The 27,705-nt window shown below is 40.0% G+C and overlaps 2 protein-coding genes across 3 annotated transcripts in view; both read left to right on the forward strand.

Annotated features, from left to right (window-relative positions):
* The first annotated feature begins 862 nt into the window (after positions 1 to 862).
* Positions 863 to 8,609, forward strand: LOC118825099 (cytochrome P450 2D15-like). Its single transcript, XM_036595635.1, has 10 exons — positions 863 to 1,050; positions 2,505 to 2,667; positions 2,918 to 2,920; positions 3,893 to 4,048; positions 4,366 to 4,526; positions 4,653 to 4,826; positions 5,077 to 5,215; positions 6,546 to 6,733; positions 6,869 to 7,010; positions 8,377 to 8,609. Exons 1-10 carry the CDS (start codon positions 886 to 888, stop codon positions 8,607 to 8,609), a joined length of 1,524 nt encoding a protein of 507 aa, XP_036451528.1. The 5' UTR covers positions 863 to 885.
* Positions 8,610 to 10,818: 2,209 nt separating this feature from the next.
* Positions 10,819 to 27,705, forward strand: part of rph3aa (rabphilin 3A homolog (mouse), a) — a 44,768-nt gene continuing 27,881 nt past the window's right edge. Inside the window, exon 1 of one of the 2 annotated variants that reach the window (XM_036594569.1) lies at positions 10,819 to 10,917. The gene's annotated coding sequence lies outside the window, so the exon portion shown is untranslated. The remainder of the gene's footprint in view (positions 10,918 to 27,705) is intronic. The other variant, XM_036594570.1, reaches the window with a different exon arrangement.

The following is a 27,705-nucleotide window of genomic DNA, read 5'->3' on the forward strand; positions in this document are numbered from 1 at the left end:
CCTGTCTGACTGCCAACTGTAAAGTTTGGTGGAGGAGGGATAATGCTATGAGGGTATTTTTCAGGAGTTGGCCTAGGCCCCTTAATTCCAGTGAAGCATTCTTAATGCTTCAGCATACCAAGACATTTTGGACAATTCTATGCTTCTAACTTTGTGGGAACAGTTTGGGGAAGAACCTTTTCTGTTCCAGCATGACTGCGCACCAGGTCCATATAGGCATATAGGAATTTGGTATGGAAGAACCTGACTGGTCAACGCAGAGCCCTGACCTCAACCCCATCAAACACCTTTGGGATGAACTAGAATGGAGATTGCGAGCCAGGCCCTCTCGTCCAACATCAGTGTCTGACCTCACAAATGCTCTTCTGGATTCATACATACATACATACACATACATCATTTAAACTGCTTATCCTTCTGGGTCGCGGTGGGGTGCTGGAGCCTATCCCAGCTGTCATTGGGTGGAAGGCAGGATACACTTCTGGATAAATGGGCTAAATTCCCACAGACACACTCCAAAATCTTGTAGACAGGTGTCCCAGTACATTTGTCCATATAGTGTATTTTATGTGGTAGAGACCTTGAGTGGGCCTCAGTACAAGTAACCTGTTTGACCTTTGATCCGCAAACCAAACCACCTCGTTAAAAATGAGGTCTATTATTTGTAAATCAGGCATTGTTTAAGGTTGTTCAACTCTGTTGAAGGGAAAAGGGATGACTTGAATTAATATTGTATGTGTTGTGCTCTGTAGCAAGGTCAAACCCTGCAAGTGGTGTGTCTGTGAATTTATGCAATGAGTAATCCTGCAAGCACATGCTCAGACTAAAATAAGGGGTTTAACGTTGGAGGAAGCAGGGGAGAAAAATCATAAGCACATTTGCAGCATGGCAGGCTGTGTGCTCTTTCTGCTATTTGGACTCCTTCTCTTTCTTCTTCTTTTCCTTGGACCCCGAAGGCCCAAAAACTTTCCCCCTGGTCCAGCGGCCATCGCTTTGTTTGGGAATGTACTTCAGCTGAGCATGAGCAACCCAATGGAGGACCTGGACCGGGTATTCCCCTGTGGTGAAACTAACTGTTGATTTGTATTTCGTGCTATTATGGAGTTCAGGACCACATAGGCTAACATGCACTTTGGATAACTGAGGAATCTGAAAGGCAATGACGTATTCAAGCTATCTTAGCACTGTTTCTGCCAATGACAACACTAACATTGGAATACATACAAATAAACGTAACAAGTATTTTGTATTTTTTTGGTTATGTTACAGGAATATAGTTAGGGACATAGAGCATAGGGTTGGTTCTTGACTTTTTGCTGTTCTACAGGCATTGCAAAGATATTGTTCAATTGTGTCAGCAGCACACTTGATTTAATTTGAATAAGGACTGATTGCATAAACTAGGTATTGGGTGGTAACTGTACATACAAGGCTTCCCTAAGCAGAGTTTTGGAAATGGTTAAGCTAACACATATTGTCAGACTTTAAATCACAATGTAGTGTTTATTTGTATTGAATCAAATATTAGTATTTTTTTTTAACACTTACTGCTCAGATAAAAGACATTACATCTTCTCATACACATACAAGACTTAACACATTAATGTATTTATGGAAAAGGACATGGTGGAATCTTGCCAAGAGACACTGTGTCAGGTATTTGTTTCCTCTTTTAGGTATTGAATTTGTCTGAAGCACAACAAGTGTTACAAATTTGCTTCCACACGTTGTGTGCAATTACACCTTTCCACCACAGAGGTCTCTAAATCCCCAAAACTTATACAGTGTAGCTTTAAGTTTAGGTTCAAAGGAATGCGCAATGTAGTGGCCTATTTTTTAACTTAATGGTTCCTTGAATCTTTCTTGCTAACCCTGAACTTTGGCCACAATCAGTTGATTTAGGGTGACCATAGGTCCTTTTTTCCAGGACATACCATGCTGGTCTATGCTGGTTTAGCTAGTTGACCAGCATACCAGCATCTGAAACACAATATTTCGCTGCTGTCTGAAGAAACCCTCGTATCTCCATTTTTGTCATTTTTCGGTTTTTGACATATTTTGAAAATGCCCATTGTCCTTTACATTGTGTGTAAATTTCATGAAGAATGGGCCAAAAGAAATGACCAAAAATGACTCGGAAAAAAGTCTGGTTCCATTGACTCACATTAAAAGTAGTTTTTTTTTCCTTCTCCTGATGTTTTTCCTTTTCCTGATGTTTGGTGTTAAGTTACCAACACTGTTGGTAGGGGACAGACAGACTGAAAGCCATTTGGTGTGTTCTTGCCATTTACAGTGCAGTCTAGGTGCAGCATCTTAGCAGAAGAAATGACATATTTACTCAAAAAAGTATTAGTTTTTTTTGGTGTTTTGTTTTTGTTAGATTTTTTTTTAAATCATCCATTAAGAAAAAGAAACACCATGTCCTCCTGCAGGCTCTGTACTGTTTTGTCTAAGATAGTGATTTTGTTTTTGTTCTTTGTTTTTTGTTTTTGTTTATTCCTCAGCTGGCTAAGCACTATGGGAATGTGTTCAGTCTGTACATCGGCAGAAAACCAGCAGTGGTACTGCATGGCCTGCGTGCTGTAAAGGAAGCCCTCGTAGTGCGTGCTGCGGACTTTGCTGGCAGGCCACAGGGACTGATGGTGAATCATGTCACAGAGAACAAGGGTACAGCACTCAACATCTCAAATAAAGGCTGTATTTTGTAGCCCCAACAGGCTGCAGTACAGCACAGTTTACTGTTTACCTTCTGTGACTGATTAAACCAACGGCAAGCAGTGACTATTAAAGCTAGGCCTTCAGTTCAGGCCATAAATGTCAAAACATGGTCTAAAAAATGAGAAGAAAATGCTTGTGCTAAGCTAAAGGTGCACACAAACTTTTTTTAACTTTTCTAGATTAAATACGACAATTGAAGCTCGTAAAACACATTCCACATTTTTTAAAGCTTGTAACATGTAATTTTAACACAGGTTGATAGTGATTTCTTTAGTACTTTACTGTACTAAAAGAATGTCCACTGATTTATTACTTTATCTTCAGAATTGACAAAAAACTTACTTCTGGCAATAACAGTCAGTGACACCTTGGCCTGCCAGAAGGCCTAGAGTGACTTTTTTGTTTTTTTACTTCAACCCCACCCCCGCTCCCAACGAGAACAAACATTTTTTGATAGAAATTAATTCATTCAATTCTTATTTTTCTTTTAAAATTGATTTTTAAAGTTAATTCATTTGAAACCTACCTACCTTCTTTATTTGTACATTGCATTGTCTTCTGGGCCTTGGCACACCATTGGCCCACATTCCATTTTGGCCCCTAAAACAAAAGGTTTGGGTCTGATCTAGACAAATGGGTAATTTCCCATTAGAAATGTCAAGTTTGTAACCCTTTCTCTAATCAAAACCTAATAATGAAATAAGAGTAATGATTCATAGTTTACCTCCACTCCTAATCTAATACACCTGGTCCAGGAATGAAGGCCTTATATAACTCATCAATCCTTTGTTTAATTGGTCAAATATGTTGGAACAGGGCTCATCCAGTGCTGTGGCCCTTCAAGACTTCAGCCCATCCATATTGTACAAGCCTAGACATATCTTTCAAAGAAAGCAGCCTAACAGTGCTTTCTCTGATGACTGCATAAGTGGTTTGAATTGTGTAGACTGGCTAATCTCACTACAAGGAACATTGTTCTTGTTGTAAAGCAAAGTGTGAGAAGATTACATGCTTATTGGGTCAAAGAGTGCTACAGTACAGTTAGCATTAGGTCTTTCATAATCACAATTTACCACACTGAATAGGGTTCTTTCTCAACACAAATAACTGCATGGAAAAATATAAACTGAATTCTCCAAAAACATTGAAGATGTGTATGTGTTCTGACGTTCAGCAGGTCTTGTCATGGCTAATTATGGTGCTGTTTGGAAAGAGCACAGACGCCTTGCACTGACAACCATGAAGAACTTTGGACTGGGGAAACAGTCAATAGAGGAAAGGATTCTTGAGGAGACCACAAATATCTGTCAACACTTTGAGAGTAGTTCCGGTAAAGCGTCAGCATGACCTTGATTAAGAGGTTGCTCTGGAATGAAACCTTGTATCTCCATTTTAGGTGTTTTTTTTTTTGCCCACCAGCTGTCCTTTACCCTGCATTCATATTTCAAGATGAATGAACCAATAAAGATGCTCCAAAATTACTTACTTAGAATAAAGTATCTTAACATTTTTACAACTTCCATTGAAAGTTCATGTTTTTTTTCATTTCCTGTAAAGTTGTTTTTTGGAGATACACGGTTTTGTTCCAACAGCAACAATACATTGCCTATGACCTACTGACTTCATTTTCGGTCTGATTCTTCATAGGAAAACCCATAGATCCACAGCCCTTGATCCACAGTGCTGCTTCCAACATCATTAGTTCTATGTTATTTGGAACACGATACAGCTACGATGATGAAGTCCTTTCTTTCATTGTCAACAGCTTCAAAGAAAATGCCAGGAAAGCCAATAGTGCCTGGGCCGTGGTACGCAAAATGGCACCACAAACCTAATAAGATAATCATGCATTCAGTTAGCAGCTAGCATTTTGCTAATGATTGTGTTCGATAACATTGATCTTGAGATAGAAGCACTGTACTCTGTTATTTTAGATCTATGATTCCTTTCCCTTCCTGAGACACTTGCCACTACCCTTTCGGAAAGTCTTCGAGAACTATAAGGCCCTCAAAAATCACACCAGGGGTGTTGTTGCTGAACATAAGAAGACAAGGATCCCAGGAGAGCCACGAGACGTCATTGACTGCTATCTTGATGAAATGGAAAAGGTTAGCCTGTGTCTTATGACAGCCTACAACAGACCACAGTTGAGCTCTTTAAGTGGCAATCGGCTACAGCACACAAAGAACAAGCAAAATGTGATGGTGATAGATACGATATATATTATTTTTTGCAAAATGAAAAACAGACTCCTCTTAATTGACATTTGAAAATCTATAATGTTCGATGGTTCTTGGTAATATAAATAGGTGTTATTGTCTTGTCTTTGAGAGCTCAGTTTGATCTTTGCCTCTTCAGAGGGGAAGTGAGGGCACTTCACTGGATGAGGACAGGTTGGTTATGTTCCTGCTGGATCTCCATTTCGCAGGGACAGACACCACTTCCAACACTATCCTCACAGCTCTTCTCTACCTCGCCACCTACAGAGATGTGCAGGGTGAGTGATCTTACATGTAGCCTACGTATGTTAGCCACCATATGCTAGCTTGGTTGTGTGTGTCATCATTCTGGAGACAGCATCATGGTCATATTAGAAACTGGGTCTAAGCTGGTTACAAGCGCTTCCAACGTTGGCTGACTGCTAACTCACATGCCTAAAGGTGCTGATGATAGCTTCAATATCAGCAAAATATTTGGTTGAACAATTCTCCTTTTTGGAAATGCTCTTTTCTAGTTTGGTAATGAGGTCTTCAACACATTAACTGAGATCTTACCTCACTCTTTTGTTTTTGGGTTCAGAACTGAGTAGCAGTTCACTCTTTCCACCAGTCTCTTGGGAAACTGGGAAAGTTTTCAGATTAATAAATATGCTGAACTTTTATATATGCATAAACTTTTTCATAGTTACATATGCATAGTTACAGTTATAGTTGCGAGGCTAAGAAGGACCAACTGGGTGAGCTAATTTGCTACAGCACCACCCTTAGGCAGACCAGGGCTGCATCTCTAGTTAGTTAAGAATACCAAAGACAGAAGCTCGTTGATTGTGTGTGAAGCAGCTAAACAATGACTTCCGGGGGGTCCCTGAAAATAGACTTATTATGAGGTTATGCTGTCAAGGAAAAACAGACGCTCAAATTTAAATTAGGGACCCTCCCAGAATTTTGATTTTGAGACATTCAGGGGTTCCAAGAGGTTAATCAGGGCGCTAGAATCGATTTTTTAAAATTCCATGCATTTTTGTCACAGAGAAATCCTTAGGCCTGGAATTGCTAATAAGGGTATAATGCCGGCTAATGAAACATGACTTCAGAGGTCTTTTATGGCTGGTTATGAAGCAGAAACAGGAAGTAAGATCCAGTGTTGATATCACCACTATGAAAGAAAAAAAAACTGACTATAAGCCCAAACAAAATTCATGCTTCAAAATGCTGCCATGACAGTTTTTTAGCAAAGCAACATACTTTTCTCCATTTTTGTCAGAGTAAGAAACCACATACTCTATTTGGAACCGCTATCTATTTGAGATATATATGATTAAGAAAATATCACACTTGGAAGGACGTGGGCATATATTTAGTCAGGAAGTGCTAATGGGTATAGCTTTCATCACTTCATAGCTATAATCCCTGCTGAAAAAAAATCATTTAATGTTTCCTTTGGTTCCTGGTGGTGTTCAGTAGTCACTTATTGTAGTTTATATTTTCTTGATTGGTTGATATCACAGTGTAAAGGATTCTAGTAGTTCAACAAGTATTCAGGACTGATACCAGATGCATTTGATGCATACTCAAATTCATACCACACTTCTCCTTTTTATTATTCAGTTGTCTGTCAGCAGGAGATTGACTCAGTACTCCAGGCAAAAGAACATGTCTCATATGAGGACAGACTGCAGATGCCCTTTGTGCAGGCCACCATCCATGAGCTCCAGCGTCTGGCTAACATTGCGCCGCTGGGCGTCTTCCATGCCACCACCAGGAACACCCAGCTAATGGGCTACGACATCCCTGAGGTGCTTGACTGGGTGAACTAATTAACGAGCAAACCTTATGTTCTATTTATTGCCCAGTTTCTGTTCAACATGGGCTTTTGGTAGGTGCAAAAACAAGTTTCAACATTCATTTTTTCTCCTCACTGTGTTGCTTAGGGCACCCTGGTCATTACCAATCTTACATCTGTTCTGTATGAGCAAGGTCAGTGGGCACAACCAAATGACTTCTACCCCTCACACTTCCTGAATGAACGAGGTGAATTTGTGAAGCCTGAGGCCTTTCTGGTATTTTCTGCAGGTGAGATGACATTCCCTGATTTTTACAAAAAACTAGTGGGGATATAACAATACAACATATTGTATTGTATTGAACTGTATCACAGAGTGTCATATTGTATTAAATTGGATTGTCGTATCCTGATTAACATGTTAGCTTGTGGCCAGTATGTTACTTTGGGGCTAATATGTAAGGTTGTGGCTTGAGTGTTAGATTGGGACACTATAAAGCACAACTTTTGTTTCAAATATTGTTCTTTTTTGATGTTGTATAATGGGCTAATTAACCAAAATTGGAAACATTAGCATGCTACCAGAATGCACGTTTCTAGCCACTCCCTATTTTTGCTGTATTGAGAAACCACTGTTTCATACCAAAAGCAAACAATGAATGTTGTGAATTGTTACACCCCTAATAACAGTGTCAGTAATATGGTCGTAGTTTGGGTACTGAAGATGAGAGAGGGAAGGGACCACGAAGCAAGGTTTTATCAGTCACAAAGATAAAGCCATGCTAGTTAAAGTAAACACTCTCAGTTCAAGCACTGGTTTAGCTAAAAATCAATTTTACAGTTTTCCCTTAACTCCAAATCTACTCAATGTATCTTTCATATCTGATGATTGCTTCTTTTGCTCTGGAGCTTTAAGGCTAATGCAGCTAGCAAGTACACAAACACATTTTCTAAGCCACATATCCTTCTGGGTCAGAGGGGGTGCTGGAGCCTATCCCAGTGCTCATTGGGCAGAAGGCATTAAACACCCTGGACAGGTCACTAGTCCATCAGAGGGTAGACACACAGACATAAACATTCATGCACCTGCTCTCACCTAGGGCCAGTTTAGTATCTCTAATACACCCGACTGTGTGTCTTTGGACTGCGGGAGGAAACCCACAGGGAGAACATGCAAACTCTACAAAGAAAGGACCCTGTTCATCTGGCCAAGGAATTTTTGCTGTGAAGTGACAGTGCTACCAATTGCACCACTGTACCGCCTGCTAGCAACTTTGGCAGCTTATTCAACCAGTTAGCATTGCACAGCCTGCATGCTTGAATCATGACACACCACAGTTGTTAACGCTTGCTTATGCAGTGACATGCTGTTACCTATAAAAATGGACAAAAGCTCAGGCTAAATCAATATGGCTCCTTGTACTACCTTTCCTATGCATTTGTCCGTAATACTAATTGGTGCATAAACCATTACTTGTTAGCTGCATTAGCTTCACAGCTCCAGTGCAAAACTAAAGAAAAAAAACTTCAAATTTAAAGCTTGTCTTGGCTAACTACATTTGGGATATTCCTAAACTGATAGTTTTAGCAAAATTATGCTCATGGAACCATTTCTAGGTTCTAGTATCTCTCTCTCATGTGTGGTGTTTGTGGCAGGTCCTCGTGTATGTCTGGGAGAAGCTTTGGCCCGTATGGAGCTCTTCCTGATTCTGGTCACGCTTCTCTGGCGTTTTCACTTCATGTGGCCCAATGACTGCGGGGTACCTGACCTCCGGCCTGTGTTTGGAGGGATACAAGCCCCCAAGCCCTTACAGACTGACTGTCATACCAAGGAGAAACAAGGGCGACCCTTTGGATTCTTGATCAGCCATCAGCTGAATTTAATATAACTGTGCTTTGTCTTAGAGTTCTTGTGATTTTGAATGATGTTTTTTATGTTCCATGATTTTTTTTAGGTCCTTCTAGGGATGGGGATGCGACTCATTTTAATGGTATCCCATGGGATAAAACTCAGTGAAAATCATCACATTCCAATTTGAATCAATTCCAAAGCATGCACCAGAATTTGTTCACAGTAGTAGTGCTTACGGTAATATTATAGATTTTTTGGTGTTATAAACAAGTACAAGTCTGGAAAGTATAATAATATTTGTTAGTGCTATTTAAGTTTTTCTGTATATTTTACAATTATTTGATAAGACCCAAACCTATAATCATTGTGATCACTTATAATAGGAAATGTTCATACCATCCCATCCCTAGCTTTTCTTTCCTCTGCTCTGTTGAATTCTTTAAACTGAGTGACCTTGAGATGGAAGCCCTTAGACCTGCTTTTCCAGACACAAACTGAATTAGTTCTTGGACTGAACTGCACTACAAATAAAAAGCATTTCAGAAGACCTCTTACATTCTCTTATTTGTGACCTGACTGCTCAACATTATTTTGTGAAATGAGGTGTCAGTTCATTCCTGTCTGTGATACAATGTACAACCACCACCAGGTGGCAATAAAGCTGTGATATATTGAGTCTGAGTTAAGTCTGAGTTAGGCTTCTGGACAGTCTATGAGAAGAATTCAGCAGAAATATGACAAAAGTGGTTTATATATCATCTAATATGTCGTCCTCTTGTATTCATGTGGGGTAAAGAATATAAATAACAAAACAACAATATGCCTAGAATGCAATGGGAATTTGATGACAGGAGTAATAACCTGAAAGACAAACACCTTGAAGTTCAGCACAATATGCCCCCAAAGCATCCCAATGTCCCTTTTTAATTAGTGAATTCAGCTGTTTAATGTACACCCATTGCTGAGGTATTCAATTGCTCACAATTGCACAGCTTGTATAATCTCCTCTAAAAAGCACTGCCAAATGAATGGGATGCTCTGAAGAAACTGCACATGAGCCTTAGCTCACCATTTCCAATGCCAAACATTGACTACAGGCGTATAAAGACCTTCTGCTTTGAGCTTTAGAGCAGTGGAACTGTGCTGTGATGGAGCGCCATCCAATAGTTGCAGAGGCGTTTGTGATCCAGAGCAAATCCTCCAACATGACCTGACCTTACTAATGCTCTTGTGGCTGAATGCAATGAGATCCTTGCTGCTATGTCCCAACATCTGGTGTAAAGCCTTTCCAATATAGCAGAACATGCTACTGCATGAAAAGAGGGAAACTCCCAATTAAAACCCTTGATTTCAGAAGAAATGCTGGACTATACTTTACTATATAAACTTTATTTTATATACTTTACTGTATAAACCTTTGGACATATAGTGCACGTTCTAACAACAGCACTAACATTTTAGCTACCTGCTGCAATAAAGTGGTCCCAAACCTCCTCCTGGAGATCTAGTTTCCTGCAGGTTTCACCTCTATTACAAATCTAACACACATCATTCAGCTAATGAAGGACCTCCGAAGGCAATAATTAAATGGGGTCAGTAAGGGTTGGAACTGAAGTCTGTAGGATGGCTTCTCTCCAGGAGCAAGGTTGATGACCACTGCTGTAAATCAAGTAGCCCAGTCCTGCTCATGCACAGGACAGCCAGATCAATTGGTCAAAGGTTTGTTAATTAGCTGATGAGTTCAATCAGGTGTATTGGAGCAGTGAAAACTAAATCAGTGTGATAGACTGATATATGATACATGGCAATGTATGGATTTTAAATGTATGACATATATCAGCACGTATAGCTTTCCCTTCTATCCATCACTTATTTGTGACACCTGGACATATATGTGATATATACCAACTTATTTGGTCATTTTCAGATCTTGGATGTATATTTCAGCCACATATTAACGTATCGCTGTTGTTGGAACAAAACCTTGTATCTCCAAAATAATAACTTTACAGAAGAAGGAAAAAAAATACTTTACTTTTAATGTAAGTCAGTGGAACCAGACTTTTTTCCAAGCAATTTTGATACTTCCATATTTGTACACGACACAGGTGACCCTTTGATGATATATGTGCATATTTGGCCGTATGTCAGATTTCTGTAAAGGTTCTACTTCACGGAGTGAGGGGGCGTGGCGAGGGGGCGTGGCTTCTGCTCTCTTAGAAGGCAGCGTTAAAGCGTGGAGAGCAGTGAACTAGGCGGATTATTACAGGCTCGTCTCTCCTCTCGTGCTCGAATCAGCGGCGCTGGCGAGTGATAGCAGCTCAGAGATCATCCACTCAGTGCGGGTGAGTTCAACATAGTTGAGATTTTCATCCTCATGTGTTTCAGAGCTACGAGCTGAACTGAATAACGTACAGTTCGCCGATATATTCATTCAGATAAAGGTGATTAAGGCACACGAGCAGCGCCAGGGTATCACGGATGCATTACTGGGAACGCATTAATGCACAGTGGTAATAATATAGGTCTTGCAGTATTATATTACTATAGGATTATGTGGATAGCTGCTCTTTAATCCTGATTTCAGTATCTCGTCTGTCAATCACTGTTCTGCCTTGTGTTATCCATTCTGTTCCGCCCCTGTCATTTCACATTAGTGCTAGTTCACAACTCATGATTGCCTTTTGTTTACTCTTTTAAAGAAAAATCCTCTGCTAACTTTACTGTCCTGCAAACTGCATCTCATTGTATGAATGTCATCAATGTGTAATAGAATCACTGCAGGCTAGAACATGGTTGAATTGTGGAGCCCAGGTTTCAAAGCTAAACACTTGTGTAAACTCTTGTGAGCTGGCACTACCCCTCTTGTCACTGGGGTGGTACCCTCAAGGGTACATATCAGTACTTTTCGTCAGGGAACATAATTGTACCATAATCCATTGAAAGTCATATTGACTCCACACACCTCATCTTGTCTCCAGGCTTTTTATTTTATTGTTCTGTTTTAAAACATTAGGTTATGAAAAGGTACAAATATGTACTTTTTCACTAGAAAAAAAAATTAAGGTTCACAATTGGACCCCAAAACCACTGTTGTACCTTTGATGGTACATTTACCTTGTTTGTACCTTGATGAACGAAAATATACCTGCACAGAACTACCGGTGCTACCGTGTTTCCTATCACTATATTAAAGATGTACAAGACTTCTTTTATCTCTGGATTGCTCAGAGCGATTTGAATTGGTAAGCACTTGTAACAAATGTCTAATCTATTAAGTATATTTCTATTCAAGTGTTTACTTAAGCTATAGAACACGAGAGGGAGTGTGTTATTGTTATTGTGTTATTACAGCTGTGATGATGTTATTTCGCAATAACACATGACCTCGAGTGTTCTATTGCTTTTATACACCAGTTAAATAAATAAAGTAAGAAATACATAAACTGGTCTGTGAACGTGGCATTTAATATCTTTTAATGTTAGCAGTTCTTTCCGCCAAATTATAGTTCCCTGACAAGCAGCTTGTTGCTATGTCAGAGTAACGAACTCCACTCACTCGCTGCACAGCCGGCAGTTTGTTCTCCAGCTCCTTACACTAAATTTCGAAATGAACCGAATACCATTTGCCAAATGTGTAGTCTCATCTTCAGCGTCTGATCAAATTGGACTGAACCACAAAACTGCCAAGATATCAAGTTTAGCTCAGTTTTTTCAATTTTTGCTAGATCAGTATTAATGTTGTTTCGTTCCAGCCAGTCTTTGTTTGGCGAATGGTATTTGGTTCATTTCTGGCTGATTCCAGGTTGTGTAGGTTTTCTTCGGTCACAGCTGCCGACTGAAAAGCTGCTCAGTGGTGATGATGCTGTTATGGTGAAATAACAGCACGGTTAGAACGCTTCTCAACCAATCAGCTTGCGTGGCCGGAACTAACTGTTGTATAGTCGTTAATATAATTTGTGAGATACATAAAACAAAAATCTATACATTTTCAGTTTTGTTAGATAATATATCAAATAAATGCAGCAACAGCATTTAGAAATCACTTGAGCAGATTAAACAGCACCAAGTTTTTGTTTGACCTTAAAGGGTTAATATTTACTGAACTACTGAATTTGCTCTGATAAGGAGTTGGTGCTGTGAGATCTGGGTGGCTGCATATTTTGTTTCATGTCAAAACTCATTACAGTTTTTTGACATATGATTTGAAAAGTGTTCAAATTTACATCGTACCAAAATCACCAGTTCTTGATGTTTTTTTTGTGCTTATGGCTGTACTCTTGACTAAATGTCACTTGGTAAATTAAAGTGCTGGTCTAGTCAGAGAAGAAAGGCTCTTAAACTTTAGCTAACTTCGTTACCACAATGCGGTGCATTACACTGTAATTTTACAGCACTACTGCTGCCACCATTAGGTGAAAAAAAACTGTAACACAATGGCTGGCGGGCCACATATAACACACTCTAAAACAGAAGCAATGGGCCGATTAAAATGAGCCCGTGGCCCACATTTGGCCCTGGGGCCGGATTTAGTGTTGGAGACTAACTACGATTAATACTGGCCTTCCTCAAGGAGAGGAAATGGTTAAATGAACACATTGACATAAAATCTCTACTTGTTTCGTAAATTTCTAATGCTTATTTGTCTTTATTTTAATGTTAATGTTTTTTAAGTGCAAATAAATGCTTGATTCCCAGATAAAGAGCTTTTTTATTCAAATTTTCTCTATTTATAAAGCATCCATTTGACATATCAGTCAAATCAAAACAACTGTTCGACACATATAATTTTTTCCAAGCGCTTATCTGCTGATACCGGTATCACTGTGCATCCCTAGTTTGAATAGCTCTTGGAACATGACTCATTCTGTGAGTGTGCTCTACCACCTTTCATTCAAATGCATTAAAATCATTGAGGACTTCTTGCCGCTTTCCGGAGCAGGTCTGCTTGAGCAGTTCACAGCAGCACTACAGGGAACCGCACACATCTTCGAGAGGCTCATGATGGGTGTATTATATAAGGAGAGGCAATCCTTCTATAACTGTTTAGACCCGGAGCCTGACAAAAAAAACAAAGGCAATAAAAAAGCGATTGTTCTCTAACAGGCGAATCTTAAAATAAACCCCGCTGCGTGAGTCAGAAAATGGAATATAGTTTGAAAGTCTTCTCTTTGATTTTGTTTTTGTTATCCTAGACTGACAAAAATAGGTTTCTAGCATGGATAATGGGCCCAGAACCTCTGTGAAGGCCTCAGATGACCATGGAGATCTTGGAGGAGGCCTTGTCTCATAGATTACACTGCTAGGTGAACCCTGCCTATGCTCAGATCCCAACTATGCTATGCTGGGGTTCCAGAGAATGCAATTTGTCAGGTTCTTACTAGAGGCAGGGTGCACACTGAGCTGCTCAGCAGTGGTCTGTGGCTGGTAGTTTGACAAGATGCAGGAGCTTCTTGCATAGCAATGGCTGGCCTGTTGTGAAACACTGAAGAGACCTAACACAGCAGGAATCGGCTACAAGCAAATTAGGGAAATAAATAATTAAGTAATCATCAGAAAAAGAGAAAGAAACAGAAAGAATGCCATGGCCATGGTGCAGTCATGCTGCCTGAAGGCCCTGTAGACCTTTGCAGATGTTCACAAACCCAGAATTAATTTGAGCAGGAGTGTCCCCAGAATAGGTCATGATTTTGCCTTGTGTAGGCTTTTCACACTTTTCTTAAACTGCATCTCAGCATTCTCCTGATCACTTACGAAAGCTCATGTCTTGGGTCAGTTGGTGTTTCACGGGGGATGAATGCATTTTGCATTAAAGCCGGTGGTGTTTTTTCATGCAGCGCTCTGGCTTGACAGATATATAAGCCATTACTAACAGCAGTAGAGGGCAGTTTGGCCCAAAATGTATATCACAGTATAACTTAAATATCTGTTTCAGTATGTATCACAGTATATTTTTATATTTAAATAAAAACTTTTTAGATTAAGTAAATCTATTTTTTAAGATTAACAGTGGCTTATTATTCTGGGATGTCCCTTCACCTGTACAGGTGCTTAAATGTAACTGCTGCACCATTTAAGGTGAAACGGAAAATTCGAATAAGAAGCCTGAATTCGAATAAGTGTCTGTGAATTTCTCAATTTCTCTTAATTCACCAATCTTTAACCCTGAAGACTGGCGCACTGACTGCTGGTCACATATCAGTGCAGACAACAATCTTGCCTCGTTTGTAACTAACAAAACGGAAAAGAGAAAGATTTAAAATAAACATCTGTAATTTGGAGACGAATGGACTTATTTGCATTTATAATCACTCCAGCTGGTTTCCTGATAGGTTTACTTTGCAACGAGAAACTGTCAGACACTAAAAAGTTGCGAGGCTGAAGTCGCTTCTCGTTCACCAACTTTTTGTTTGAATTTTTCTGTTTCACCTTGTGAATGGTGCAGCAGTTACATTCTGGCACCTCAGGCACCAGTTAAGGTGGAAAATTCGAACATGAAGCTGGCAAATGAGAAGCTGACTTCAGCCTCGTAAAAAGTCGAATGCTGAGAGACATTTTAGAAAAAAACTATTCTACTCTTGAGGAAAAGTATCCCACCAGAGATGCAGGAAAAACAGCTATAGCTGAGCTGAAGCTTAAAGCAGAGCAAAGTCTGTGTTTTTGCTTATATCCATTCATATTATAGCTAACATCAACAGTGATTAACCCCATCAAACACGGATGTGCAGCTATTACTCACTTTTGCGATCACAATGCTTAATAGTGTAGTTGATGGCAGGATATACAGAATATTTCTGACCGTTCCACAGACAAAATAATTATATTATTCTAGCGATTTGTACACATTTAGCTTATGTGATGTGTACGCTGATGTGTAATTACCATGCCATACCACCTACTACTAATCAACACTGTGAGCTTCTTAGTTATGACTCCCAGTCAAAATGTTGAAAATAATCGTATTTGATGTGTGGGTTACTGGGATAGACTGGGAGCAGTAGCAGATGAGTTACAGATGCAGTTTTGTGGCAGAATGAAAATTGGGCCATTAATGTGTTCTGTCTGGTAATGGTGAACCAAGATTGAACAGCTGCCCCGATGTTCTGGTATATGACCTAACTGTAGGACTCCCTCTGTGCCCCACATCAGATCATGAGTGCAGAATGATTTGCATGATCTGGGGGGAAATTATGACCCGATCATAGTCTTACATGCTACAAAATCACAAGTGTCTTGTGACATGTATTGTGGGTATTATAGGGCCTCACACTGGTAGCCTAACAAAGTGGTAATGAATCAAAGAGAGAAAAAAAAAGCCAAAACAGACAGAAGGAGACACAGGAGTAGAGCATGTCACTTGGCTGGAGGACAAAGTTGTTGTTCTCTTTTGGTGCTGAACCCGACACTTCCAGGAAATCCTCTGTGGGCACCCCAGCACCATATGAGAGGCATGGCAGCTACTGCGTTAATGAACACTCCACAGTCAGATGTGCGTATTCCCCCGCTTCAGACAGATGGTAAGGGACATGCCTCGCTGGAGGATAAGTCTCTTAGTTTGTTTCACCTGCGTTCAGTGCCTGGAAAAAACCTTTACTCCTAACTCAACTTTCCTTTGACTTAGGAGTCCACGCAGAATGAACGGGGACCAATAACAAAACCTTGAGGAACACCTAGTTTAGCTCTCGTAATATAGAAATCTTCTTTGACAGCACTGCATTAGCAGTGCATACCAGCGTGTATCCACGCTGTGAAATAGCTTTAGACTTAAAACTCATTTGCATCTGTTGACTCATACGAGTGAGTGTCATCAAAATGGTGGAGAAGGGATGAACTAGTTGAGGTTCTTACTAAGATGGTAAGCTTCTCCCTCGCAATGAAGCTGAGCTGGGGTGGGTGGTTGATCTGCTCTGTGCTGATACAGATGTTGCATTAGTGTGTGTGTGTGGTGGGAACGTAAATACCCTCTAGTAAGTATTAGACAGTTGTGGCACAGGAATTCTGAGCTTTATATTATTATGTGTTACATGACAGATCCATTTTGGAACACTAAGATTCATATTTATGAGAAGCATATTTTGAAATCATTAAATACATCTGACTCATTCCTCCAGATCTTTGTTTTCTTTTGTTGTGGACACACACACACATAGACATACCATACATACGTACAGAACACAGTGCAAAGGCCCTAAAGCCCTTTGTCAGCCCACACAGTCCTGTGCAGCTAAAATGCTACTGCTGCTTCTCGTCAATTTGCCGTTCTCTTCCCTGGGCTAGTGACAGTTCCCCTGTAACGCAGCGAGCAGTGGATGCCAAGTGACAGGGGCTTTCTCCTAGCAGTGCACTGGAGCAGACTGGAGCATCACTGTGCTTTGCAACTTCTATTACACTCCTCCACCCACCCCCAAGTAACATCTGGCTCCCTCATTAGTTCCTCACAAAAATACACTGGGATGCCTATTGTGTAATCCAGTATTTCTTAAATGGGATTCTGGAGTTTCACTGCCCTGAAGCGTTCAGTGTTTTCCCTGTGCTGTCGTCATTCCTCAGCTCAAAGTGTTCATTAATTTGCCGATTCATTGAATCATTTGTGTTACGACAAGAAAGGCACTAAACCTTGCAAGGACCGGATATGCTAAATGAATCCTTGAAGCAGAATCCTTAATACAGAGATACTCCATTAAAAGGTGTTAACTAGGGCTATAGCAGTGAGCACGAAACAGTGCAGGGTAAAATGTAAAGTGGATATTTTATGTCGTTGAACAGGTTCAAATAGTACATGCTTTTAGTCATCTTCTTGTAGTCCCATAGCAAGATTTTTCATTAGATTCTTCTACTATTAGAGTTGCTTTGTTCATCATATGTTTTTTTTTCAGTCATAGAATTCTTGCTTATATTACTTTAATCATATTAGTGGCTGTAACTTGTAGTAGTAGTAGGCTGTAACAGTGTAAGCACTGTTCTGAAGCATATAATCGACTCACAGTGAGAGCTAGCCAGGCTAAAGTACACCCTCCACACAGGGTTAGTTGGGGTTGATTGTAATTGTAATTTAAAATTGAAATAAAATATATTCCAATTATATTGTGCTGATATTTGCTCTTCTACTTTGTGGTCAAAACTAAATTTGATTGGTCAGTTAGAATGATTTTCAGTTAACTGTGTTCTGCATTGATTTACCAGACTTTTAGCCACTGTCACAGCTCTCAGTCCATTAAAGGAAATGAGCTTAGTTTTGTTCAGAAATGCTAAACGCTGGAAATAACATGTATACTTTCATTTGCAGCAGAGACATGTAGGGTTGCCTGTATAAAAACACACTAATCTTGCTTAAATACTTTTAAAATGATTAAGCAAAAAACTAAATATATCACCATGTATCATTAGTGAATTGTTATTGCGAAGTTGGCCTTTGCAACACAGATATTGCAGGAGGCAGCAATATGCAAATGAATATCTAAACAATCACTTAATGTTTTACTGTGTGATCTGAGCATTTTACCAATCACATTTTCAAATGAGTGTTTCTGTGGGTATTTGGATGAATGAATGTATGCATATAATCCAACAAAAGTAATTATTCTGCTCAAAATATTGCAGGCCAGTCTTTATTCATGTCACATTACTAATTCATCAGGGCAAATTCAGTATATCACAAGGCAGTCGCAATTGGTGGCAATGCACTTGCAATACTGCGCTCTTACAAATGGTGGTTCTTCAAGGGTTCTGTAGTAAAGAATTCTATATAGAAATATGAACACATAAAGAACCCTTTGCATGATTTAAGCATTCTTTACATTGTGAAAGTGTTCTTCAGATTAATGTAGAGAATGTGCTGTAGTTGGTTCTGTATAGAACCTTATTGAAAAGGGTTCTATATTGCTCCAAAAAGGGTGCTATTGTTATGATGTCAAGCTTGGAACAATACTGTAGTATTTTGTTAATATCGTGCAACCCTAGTTTTGTAGGCCCCATTTCTTTGTTTTGTTTTGTTTTCATTTGTTTTGTTTTTCTCTGTTGAGTGTCATTTACTAAAAGACCGAGAAGGTCGCCAGCTATACTATCATGCAGCCTTGAATCAGAGCATTTGCTCAGACTGATACATGCATGCAGGCCCATTTTTGAACATTTTGGGGCCCTACGTGACATTCTACTTTGGGGTCCCATACCCCACCCACCCCAATAATATTCTTTTGAATACAAAAGTAAAACAAGAATTTCTATCCATTCATTTTGCTAAAGAAAAAAATGAAGGAAATTTCTGGACCCACTGTGTTTTTGATAATAAATAAATGATAATATATACATTTGAAAAAGTACATAATCAGGAGCCCTGTGGTGGCTTGGGGGCTTGTAGCAACAAATTCACAAATTATTTCAATTAATTCTAACAGGGATTTTAACACAGTACGTTCTCTATGTGTTCAAATACCTACAGTTTTAGACCAAAACAAATTTGTATTACACGGTATACAGTTTCCAGCATCATCTTGTATACAAAAAATGTAAGAGTAATATTACTCTTGCATTCTGTTCCATGGAATGATCTCTCATCACATCAGTGATAATGAATCGCGCACCACTGGCCTTCTTGCTGCTCTGCTCTGTGAAGCTCGTTTTGCTCCGCTGATTCCGCTCTGAAGCAATGGCACTCAGACATGTTTGTGTAGTGCATTAATGAGTTTAGAATAGCCTTCATCTCGCCACTTTTCCCTCCCACTCGCAGAATAACAACTCAAATTAATCTCCATGCCTCGCTTTTGATCCGTGCATCTCGTTAACCTATTTCACGCGTGTTTTGCTAGAAGCAAGGTTAGCATTACAGTTAGCGGTGATGGTTTGTGGTTTCAGGATTCCTCCATGTTGGCAGTGGCAGAGGATGGAAGGGACAGCGAGACGAGAAGCCACTCTTTGTTTGAATGGTCCCATATAACTTGTCCACAGATGTTCAAATTGTTAGCAAACTATCTGGTGAAATAGTGAATTGTAGTGAATTCTGCCAAAAATCAATGAACCAAGACATGCTTGGTGTCCATATTTTGCTTTTTTAGTTTTTCTCTGGAGCCATAAGGCTAATGTCGCTAACAAGTATTGGAACTTCCAACCTGTTAGACTAAATTGTCACAGATTTGCCTCCAACCATTTTGAGTTGTAATCTCAAATAGACTTGCTTAGGTAGTTTCTGAGACTAAATGATACTGTTGTCGTTAAAAACAGACAGAAGTTAACACAAAATTCAAGCTTCTAGATGGCTGCCACTACTATTTCATGCAATGAAGCTAAAAATAGAAGTAGCAGTCATCATGAAGCCTGAATTTGGTCTGTACTTTTGTCCATTTAAGGCTCATTTAAGGTTAGGGTTAGCTTGAAAGTTTAAGTGAATTTTATGGGGCACTCTGGACAAAATGAAAAATTTCACTGTTGCTATGTCTGTTGCAAACATGCTCACCTCCTATAGTGGTGCTAGTCTTCCAGTTTAAAGACAAAAAAGAAAAAACCCTTCTGATTATGTATCTTGAAAGTGGGGGAAACTTCAAGAAACTACAGGTGCTTTGAGGTGGACACAAGAGGGCAGGCAGTTTGAAACGTTAGTATTTTTTATGCTAGCTGACTAACGTAGAAGGATGCTAGATAGCTAAGGTTACTTCTAACAAGCCGAGTATCATGTCCGTATTTATCATCCTCCGTGTCTTTATTGTAGGGCCCCAATGGCTGTTTAACGTGTTTGTGTAATGCATGCTGGGTATTGAGGTGAAGGAACATTGAGGGACAAAAACAAAATGTATACAAAATAATGAACTCTGTTGAACTTGTGAGACTGAGGTGCAGTGCTGCACTACAGCATACATATCATGATAAATAACATACTAAATACTAGTTTTAGGCGAGAATGGCCTTTTTATAGACATTTAGTTAAATGTAAGTAAAAGACAAGGTGAGCATCTATAAAGCATCTAAATTAAGTGTTACGAATGCTGGTGGTGAGGAGAGGGGGTGGATAGAACGGAAGGATGTGGAGAGCAGGTGTTGGACGTAGAGCTGGACGAGACAGAATTTTGGACGCCCCAGGGTTGTTCATACGCCGTGTCGTCAGAAAGCTCAATAAAGTCGAGCAATAATATCAGTCTCGCTGGAGCAGCTGAGGATGGGGTGCTTGGGTGTAGAGACATTGATGCTGAGGTCACTCAGGTGTGAACACACAAACACACACACACACACACACTCAGATTGGCCAGCTTGGGAGACAGAGGACTGAGCTGACACTGTAGAGGCAGTTTAGTATTGGGGCGCCATATAATCAGCTGTGGCATTCTGAGAGCGTTGTTTTGGCAGTGGAGTCCCACTGTGTGAAATCGTCTTGAAATGGGCACAGTCCTACCCTGTCTCTGCCAGGGCTAATGACGTGTAAATGAAAGCCCTGTGGTGTAGGCCTGGGTGGTACACCAGAAATGCCATGTACAGGGATATGGAATTGAAGCCAGAATGGTGTTTTTCAGTAGTGTAGCAGCATGTTCTAGGCTGCACTTCATTAGTCTCTCAATGAAATTGTACATTTGACCTTGCAGTTTCTTAATACTACTTCTACTATTATTACTACTATTACTACTACTAATAGTACTACTACCACTACTACTATTACTGGTATTGTTAGTAGTTCTATTACTACAAGTAGTAGTAGTATTACTACTACTGTTACTTCTACTGCTACTACCACTACTATTTCTGCTACTACTGCTACTACTACTACTAGCAGTAATACTGCTATTACTTCTACTACTACTACTACTTGAACTAGTAGTAATACCACTATTACTTTCACTACTTTTACAGCTACTGCTACTACTTCTATACTGTTATAACTACTACTACTACTACTAATTATTATTATTATTTTTATTATTATTATTATTATTGTTGTTATTATTATTATTATCATTATTATTACTGTTGTTATTATAACGTTTAGAAAAAAGAAAAATATAAAAACAAGCAAATAAAATTAAAACACTGAACAAGATACAAGAATTCAGCTTTTAATGCTTAATTTTTCAGTAAAAAGTTCTTGCTTAGTAAAAACAGAAAACTGTAAGCCAATAATAATAATAATAATAATAATAATAATAATGCAACAATGCAAACCGGACAATTGTTTGAATCTTACAATAGTTTCACACCTCTGCTACTAGCTGAACAATTGTGGCCAAATTGGTGCATTTGGTATAAAATGGCCACTTTGGAGCTGTTATGAAGCTCATTCGCAGATGAATAACCTTAACCTCACGTTGCTTTGCATACAAAGATGTGAATTTCATGCCTCGGTGCCATTGAATTCGGCAGGGGCATTAAATCTGTAATCCAATCAGTGTCCTGAATGTCCTGTGACAGTAAGTGACATTTAGAGGAGCGATGTACTGCTCCTGTTGCGGCTACAGCTGACCCCGAGGTAAGTGCGTGGACCCAGATCCAATCTAATAATGTATGTGACAATGGAGTCTAGCTGGACATGACTGCATGTGAATGATCTAGGAGTCACACTGCATAAATGCTGACATTTCTGTAGGTGACGACCTCAAACTGTCCTAGTGTTGCGCGCTCTGCAAATTTGAGTTATTGTGTGACAGTCAGCTATACATACAATGAGGTAACTAGGATCTTATGGAGCCCAGTGCAAAAAAAATGAGTTGCCCCCCTATTGTGAATATTACCTTTCAGGTAATAAAAAATTACAATGTAACTTGTTTTTTTACTCGCTATTGTTATGTCTCAAACAATTTGATGCTCCTAAGCATACACAGTTGAAAGGGGTGAACAGGGTAGCCAGTGCCCTCCTGAAATCTGATTGGCCACCCCAGATGCCACCCCAAAATTTCTGCCACCTCATTGGATTCCACCTCACTGTGGTGTGGGTGTTTGCACCATTAAAAGGAGAGTTGTTTTGCTATTGGTGGAGCAACTCCCCACCCACAACCCACTCGCACTTTAATACTGCCACCCTGCCACACCTTTATCATCCTCACATTTCTAGAACTGCCACTGCTCTTAAGGCATGTCATTTCATCCACAAGCATCTGATGTTAACCTAAATCAGTCATGTCTGTGAAGTGTTATGGGTAACCGCTGACGTATGTTGTCATGAGTGGAGCCCAACAAAGACTGCACCCTGGGCTCCAGTATAATTTACACAATTTACTACCACCCATCACCCCCCCCCACCCCACCTTTTGTTTAAGATCTTTAAAACAAAATTATATTGATGAAAATAAGTTAACCAGCTGGCCCTGTGCGGAAAAAGTAAAATTAACCAGATTTAGATGATCATTTGGGATCAGTTAAACTAGACACACACAGGCTTGACTGCTGCTGGCCATGCTGGATCTAAACATCACTTAAATAGAACCTTTCTAGCAATGCAAAGTACGGGAAAATGTCTGAGCGATTTGACAGACTAAGTTATAGGAAGTATTGGGTTACAGTTGTTGCTGGTAAAGGTGACACAACCAATTATTAAGTAAAAGCTGTTTTGTGTTTCCTTATGTTCTCATTGTCTTATAGCCGTATGCGAAAGTTCAAACACACACACACATCTTCTAAGCCGCTTATTCTTCCGGGTCATGGCTGGAGCTGGAGCTTAGAAAACTCACTTAGAAAATCAGCACAACATGTAATTTGACCAGGGGCACCCAAACTACATATTACATTTTGTATGAGGATCTGAATCAATTTCGTGTGACAAATAGGCAAAAATAAAGGAAAGTCAAAGGGGGCAAATACTTTTTCACAGCACTGTACCATTTGCAGAACGTTTACATTGTTTGAGTTAGCAGTGGCTAGTTTATTAGAACCACCTACACTGTACCTACATTATTGGCCTTATTATCAGAAACTCCATAGAGGTGTACTTTGTATGCTTAAAACTACTGACTACCAAATAAAATCAGCATGGTCGTGGCATGGTAGTGTGACACAACAGTGTTACTGGGGTTTTTATACACCTCAGAGTCACTGCTGGGTTGAGAATAGTCTGCCAACCAAAAATATCCAGCCAACAGTAGTCCTGTGGCCAGAAAATAATCAGTAGTGAAGTGCTAAAGGATGACAAACACAAACTATGCATGGAAAAATACAAGCTTTTGTCTCTAACTATACATTTACAAGGTAAACCAACAATGTAAGTGTGTCTAGGGAAGAGGACAGTATGTTTACACAGTATTTAAAAATCACAGCAACGTGACTATACATAAAAACTTCACACAAGCACAAAACCCACTGACACAGGGATAGATCATTGACCAGGCCTTTGGGTCTAGTGCCCAGGGGGCTGCCAGGAGTCTTGAGGGACCTCAGAACACAAGACTTGATTTAGCTCAAATACCTTCAATACAGATGGAACCCCTTCATTTAGTACTGTGTGCAACCTCCATTTACCACCATAACAGCAATGCATCTTCTGTTTAAATAAGATTGGAGAATACAGAGCAAGCAATTTGAGACCACTCCTTAATACAGAATCACTTTATATCCTCCAGGGTCCTAGGTCCTCTCTTTTGGACCCTTCTGTTCAGCTCACCCCACAGGCTCAATAAGGTTTAGTTCAGGGGACTGTAATGGCTATGTCAAAATCTGGACTCTGTGGTCACTCAACCATTTGTGTGCATTTGGACACGTTTTGGATCATTGTCCAGCTAGAAGACCCTACTTCGCTAGAGGTGATGGCATACATTATTTCACTTTAAATCTTCGGATACTTAATGTCCACAATGCCTTGTCTCCTAACAAGGTTCACAGGGCCTTTGAAGGAAAAAACATCCCCCAAAAAAGCCCTAAAACATAACAGATCCTCTGTGGTACTTAACAATGGGGAGTCTCTTTTTTGTATAACTATGCTAGTTTTTATGTCAAAGCCACCTTAAGTGTTTGGTACCGCAAGCTCTAATTTTTTTAAATCTAATCTGACCATAGAAACCAGTTCCAGTGGTGTCCAGTGGATGCCACTTGAACTGGGTTAGATGAAAGAAAAGGCCTTTTTCTGTCATGCCTTCCAAAAAGTTTGTTGGTATGGAGATGGTGTCTACATTTCTTTCTTTCTTCTGCACATCTCCAACCATGATCTAGAGAGAAAGTGCCTCTCTGACCATCCTCCTTACTGTGTATGTAAACATGCAGCTTCTTCCAGGCAGCTTCACTACGGCTCGGGTTCTTTTAAACTTCTTAATTATTGACCTAATAGAAAATATGGAGTTTTTTAGGCACTTTTTTAGGTAGCCAATACATGTTTATCTGATTTAATTTGTGTTCTCTAATCTCCCATTTTTATTAATGACTAAGGGAATTTGGCCTCTGTGACACCTCATATTTATACTCCAGTGGAAAGGAAGGCATGGATGACTGCTTAAGAGATCTCGAACAGTCAGGTAGACTTCAAAAAAATGTGAAATATAATTGGGAACATGCTTCAGCTACATTTTATTCAAAAACATGTCCAGTGACAAGGCTTTGTTTTTCTACAAAGTGCTGCTTCAGTTAAAGTTTAGATTTATGTAATATTTTCAGATTGAGTTAATAAATCACACAGACATGTTTAATGAGCTTTATTTAAGCAAATTGTAAAGCAAGAAATGGGACTACAGTCAGTAATTGTACACCTACACTCAAAGTTTGTCTTTTTAAAAAGTGCACAGCTGTATGCAAAAGTTTGGGTGCCCCAGTCAACGTACGTTTTGTTGGTTTTCCTACTGAAAATAAGTACACATCCTAATACATGGAAGATGTTTGTTTTTTAGGCATTTTTCTCAATTTGATCATGTCCCATTTCACCACTAGCTAGGTTTCCCCTCATTCACACAATGCTACTAATGCTGGGAGAATGAAGACTCAGAGACGAGACACATAAAGCCAGCCACCTCATCTTTTTGAACTGCTGCTAACGTAACACCATTGAATATCTTAAGACACTTGGAAGAGAATGCTAACTCATTACATTAGCTAACAGATGTCTGCATTGGCTAGTGTAGTGATAGGATCAGGAGGTCCATCCTACCCACCCAGAGAGAGCTAGTTATGCTCTCTTGGACTCCCAGATGACAGTGGCATCACCAGGTATTGAACTTGCGATTCCCCAATGATAGTTATGTGTGCAGTAGCTGTTTCTGATTAAATGGCCAACGAGAGTAGGTATGAGGTAGGTGTAGCACATAAACTGGCCGTATAACCACAAGGCTGTTCAGATCCCATTGTAATAAAACCAAGAATAAATTCAGAACTAGCAGGTTGTGGTACCCCCGTTTTCCACTGTACTGTGTTACTGGATCATGAAATTCACAATTACATTTTATTTGCATAATTTCATTTGTATGTATTCTCACAAAGCAGCTTTACACAAATCCAAGCCCAGCACACGCCTCAAACTTGCCGAAAAGATGAAATGACTCAGAGCCCTCTTTTGCGTCTGCGGTTTATATAACCCCTTACTGTCAGAACCAACCACTGAACCTGCCTCTATAAAAGGCCACTGCAGAACATGAATATATATTGTTTATGAAATAACCGCCTCTATCTCAGAATCTTCATTTCTAGAAACTTCATCACTTCATCCAGCTCAGAAATGCACAGTAATGCGTTTGGGTTTAGACGAGCGCTTCAGTTGAGGGTTTAAATGTGCAGAGCACCATTAGCAAGGGCAAGAAACCACACTCGTTTTCTGATTCGCAGACCGCCTTTGAAAAGCGCTGATGAGATGAATAGTGACAGTGATGGCGGGTGCGATGCAGTTTCCGATCATTTGTGTTTGCTTCTCTCTCTCCCTCTTTAGAGCGACTCCCTCTCCGCCTCTCTCCTCCCTCAGACAGCAATCAGTCACGTCTTCTGCCAGGTCGCCCTCACTGTCAGCACTCTCTCCTCGACATTTCAATCAGCGCTTAGCGCGTCTCTGTGGGGAAAAAAGGCGGAATCTGACTAACGCGGCCGGGCCGGAAAGAGCAGCCCACTGACTCACTGATGATGTGACACACTGTAATGTCAAAATCCAGCGCCACAGAAATTTTCATTCTGCTCACTGCAGCCACGTAGGAACAGAGGCTGCAAAGAGTGTTACCTCCGCTGTCTCGCGATCTGTGCATCTCACTGTCACGTGACACTTATTTTCTTATTCTTAAAAAGGTAGATCTGTTTTAGAGGCTGTAGTTATCATTTAGGAGAAGGTATTTGACGCCAAGTATCCACCTTATTTTTCACGTGCCGCTGGAATTGGAGATTATTCCTTTGGAGACCGGAAGTGTCTTTCTGTTTTAGCAAAGTCATGCTTATTGCTAAAGCTTATTGTTAAAGCTAATCTTCCCTCCCCCGCCCACCACCCTGACCAATCCTTAAAGGAGAACACCTCTCATCACCTCCTGGCTCCACGTACACGTATGCTGGCAGACAACTTCCTTTCTTATCATAACTGAGGTAGTTCTGATATTCAAAATGTAGTTATGTTACATCTGAAGTTTGGAGGGAGGAACATGCCTCAAACCCCTCCTTCTTCCAATCTAATGCCCACATCCTCACCTTCCATTCCCGTGACATTTTCTCCCTGTTCTTCAGTCCTACATCAATCCTACTACAACTAAGGGGAAGGGGGGGTGGGTGGTGGGGGGTGGTCTGGCCTTCTGCTACAAGCAGAAGCTGCCCAGAACTCCAGCCCAAGTTCTTAGAATTCTCCCCCGCCTCCTCAATCAGTCTTCATACTAACACTCATACTAGCACCATTTTGAAGGCATGGTCTGAACTCACAAACAATATTTGTGCTGTTTTCTAAAGTTTACTGTGATGCTGAGAGCTGTGAGATGGCAAGCTGATGATGGAGTAACATACACAGACGCAAACACATGACCCATCTCCTGTTCACTCACGTTTGGTACTTACACTTGTACATGGGTTTATTTTAGCAATAACCTGACTTCTTTTTTAGTGTAGTATTTCTTTTCTTGCTTTTGCTGTGGATGCTAAAAGCCTGCTAACTGGATTTTCACAAATAATGAATCATGTTTCAAATTCTACAGAAAATACATCAAAATGTTGCAGTACTTCATTTAGAATACAAAACAGACAGATTCTGCTGACTGTTAGATACTCTGTGTTTGTGTCCTGCTGGT

This window comes from Colossoma macropomum, unplaced genomic scaffold, assembly GCF_904425465.1.
Source record: "Colossoma macropomum unplaced genomic scaffold, Colossoma_macropomum, whole genome shotgun sequence".
Classification (NCBI taxonomy): Eukaryota; Metazoa; Chordata; class Actinopteri; order Characiformes; family Serrasalmidae; genus Colossoma; species Colossoma macropomum.

Bases quoted from the DNA above. Each gene is read 5' to 3' on its own strand.
- LOC118825099 (XM_036595635.1), top strand. From the start codon at position 886: ATGGCAGGCTGTGTGCTCTTTCTGCTATTTGGACTCCTTCTCTTTCTT. The intron at 1,051-2,504 runs GTATTCCCCTGT...TTTATTCCTCAG, and splicing joins CAATGGAGGACCTGGACCGG to CTGGCTAAGCACTATGGGAA. The intron at 4,049-4,365 runs GTAAAGCGTCAG...GATTCTTCATAG, and splicing joins ACACTTTGAGAGTAGTTCCG to GAAAACCCATAGATCCACAG.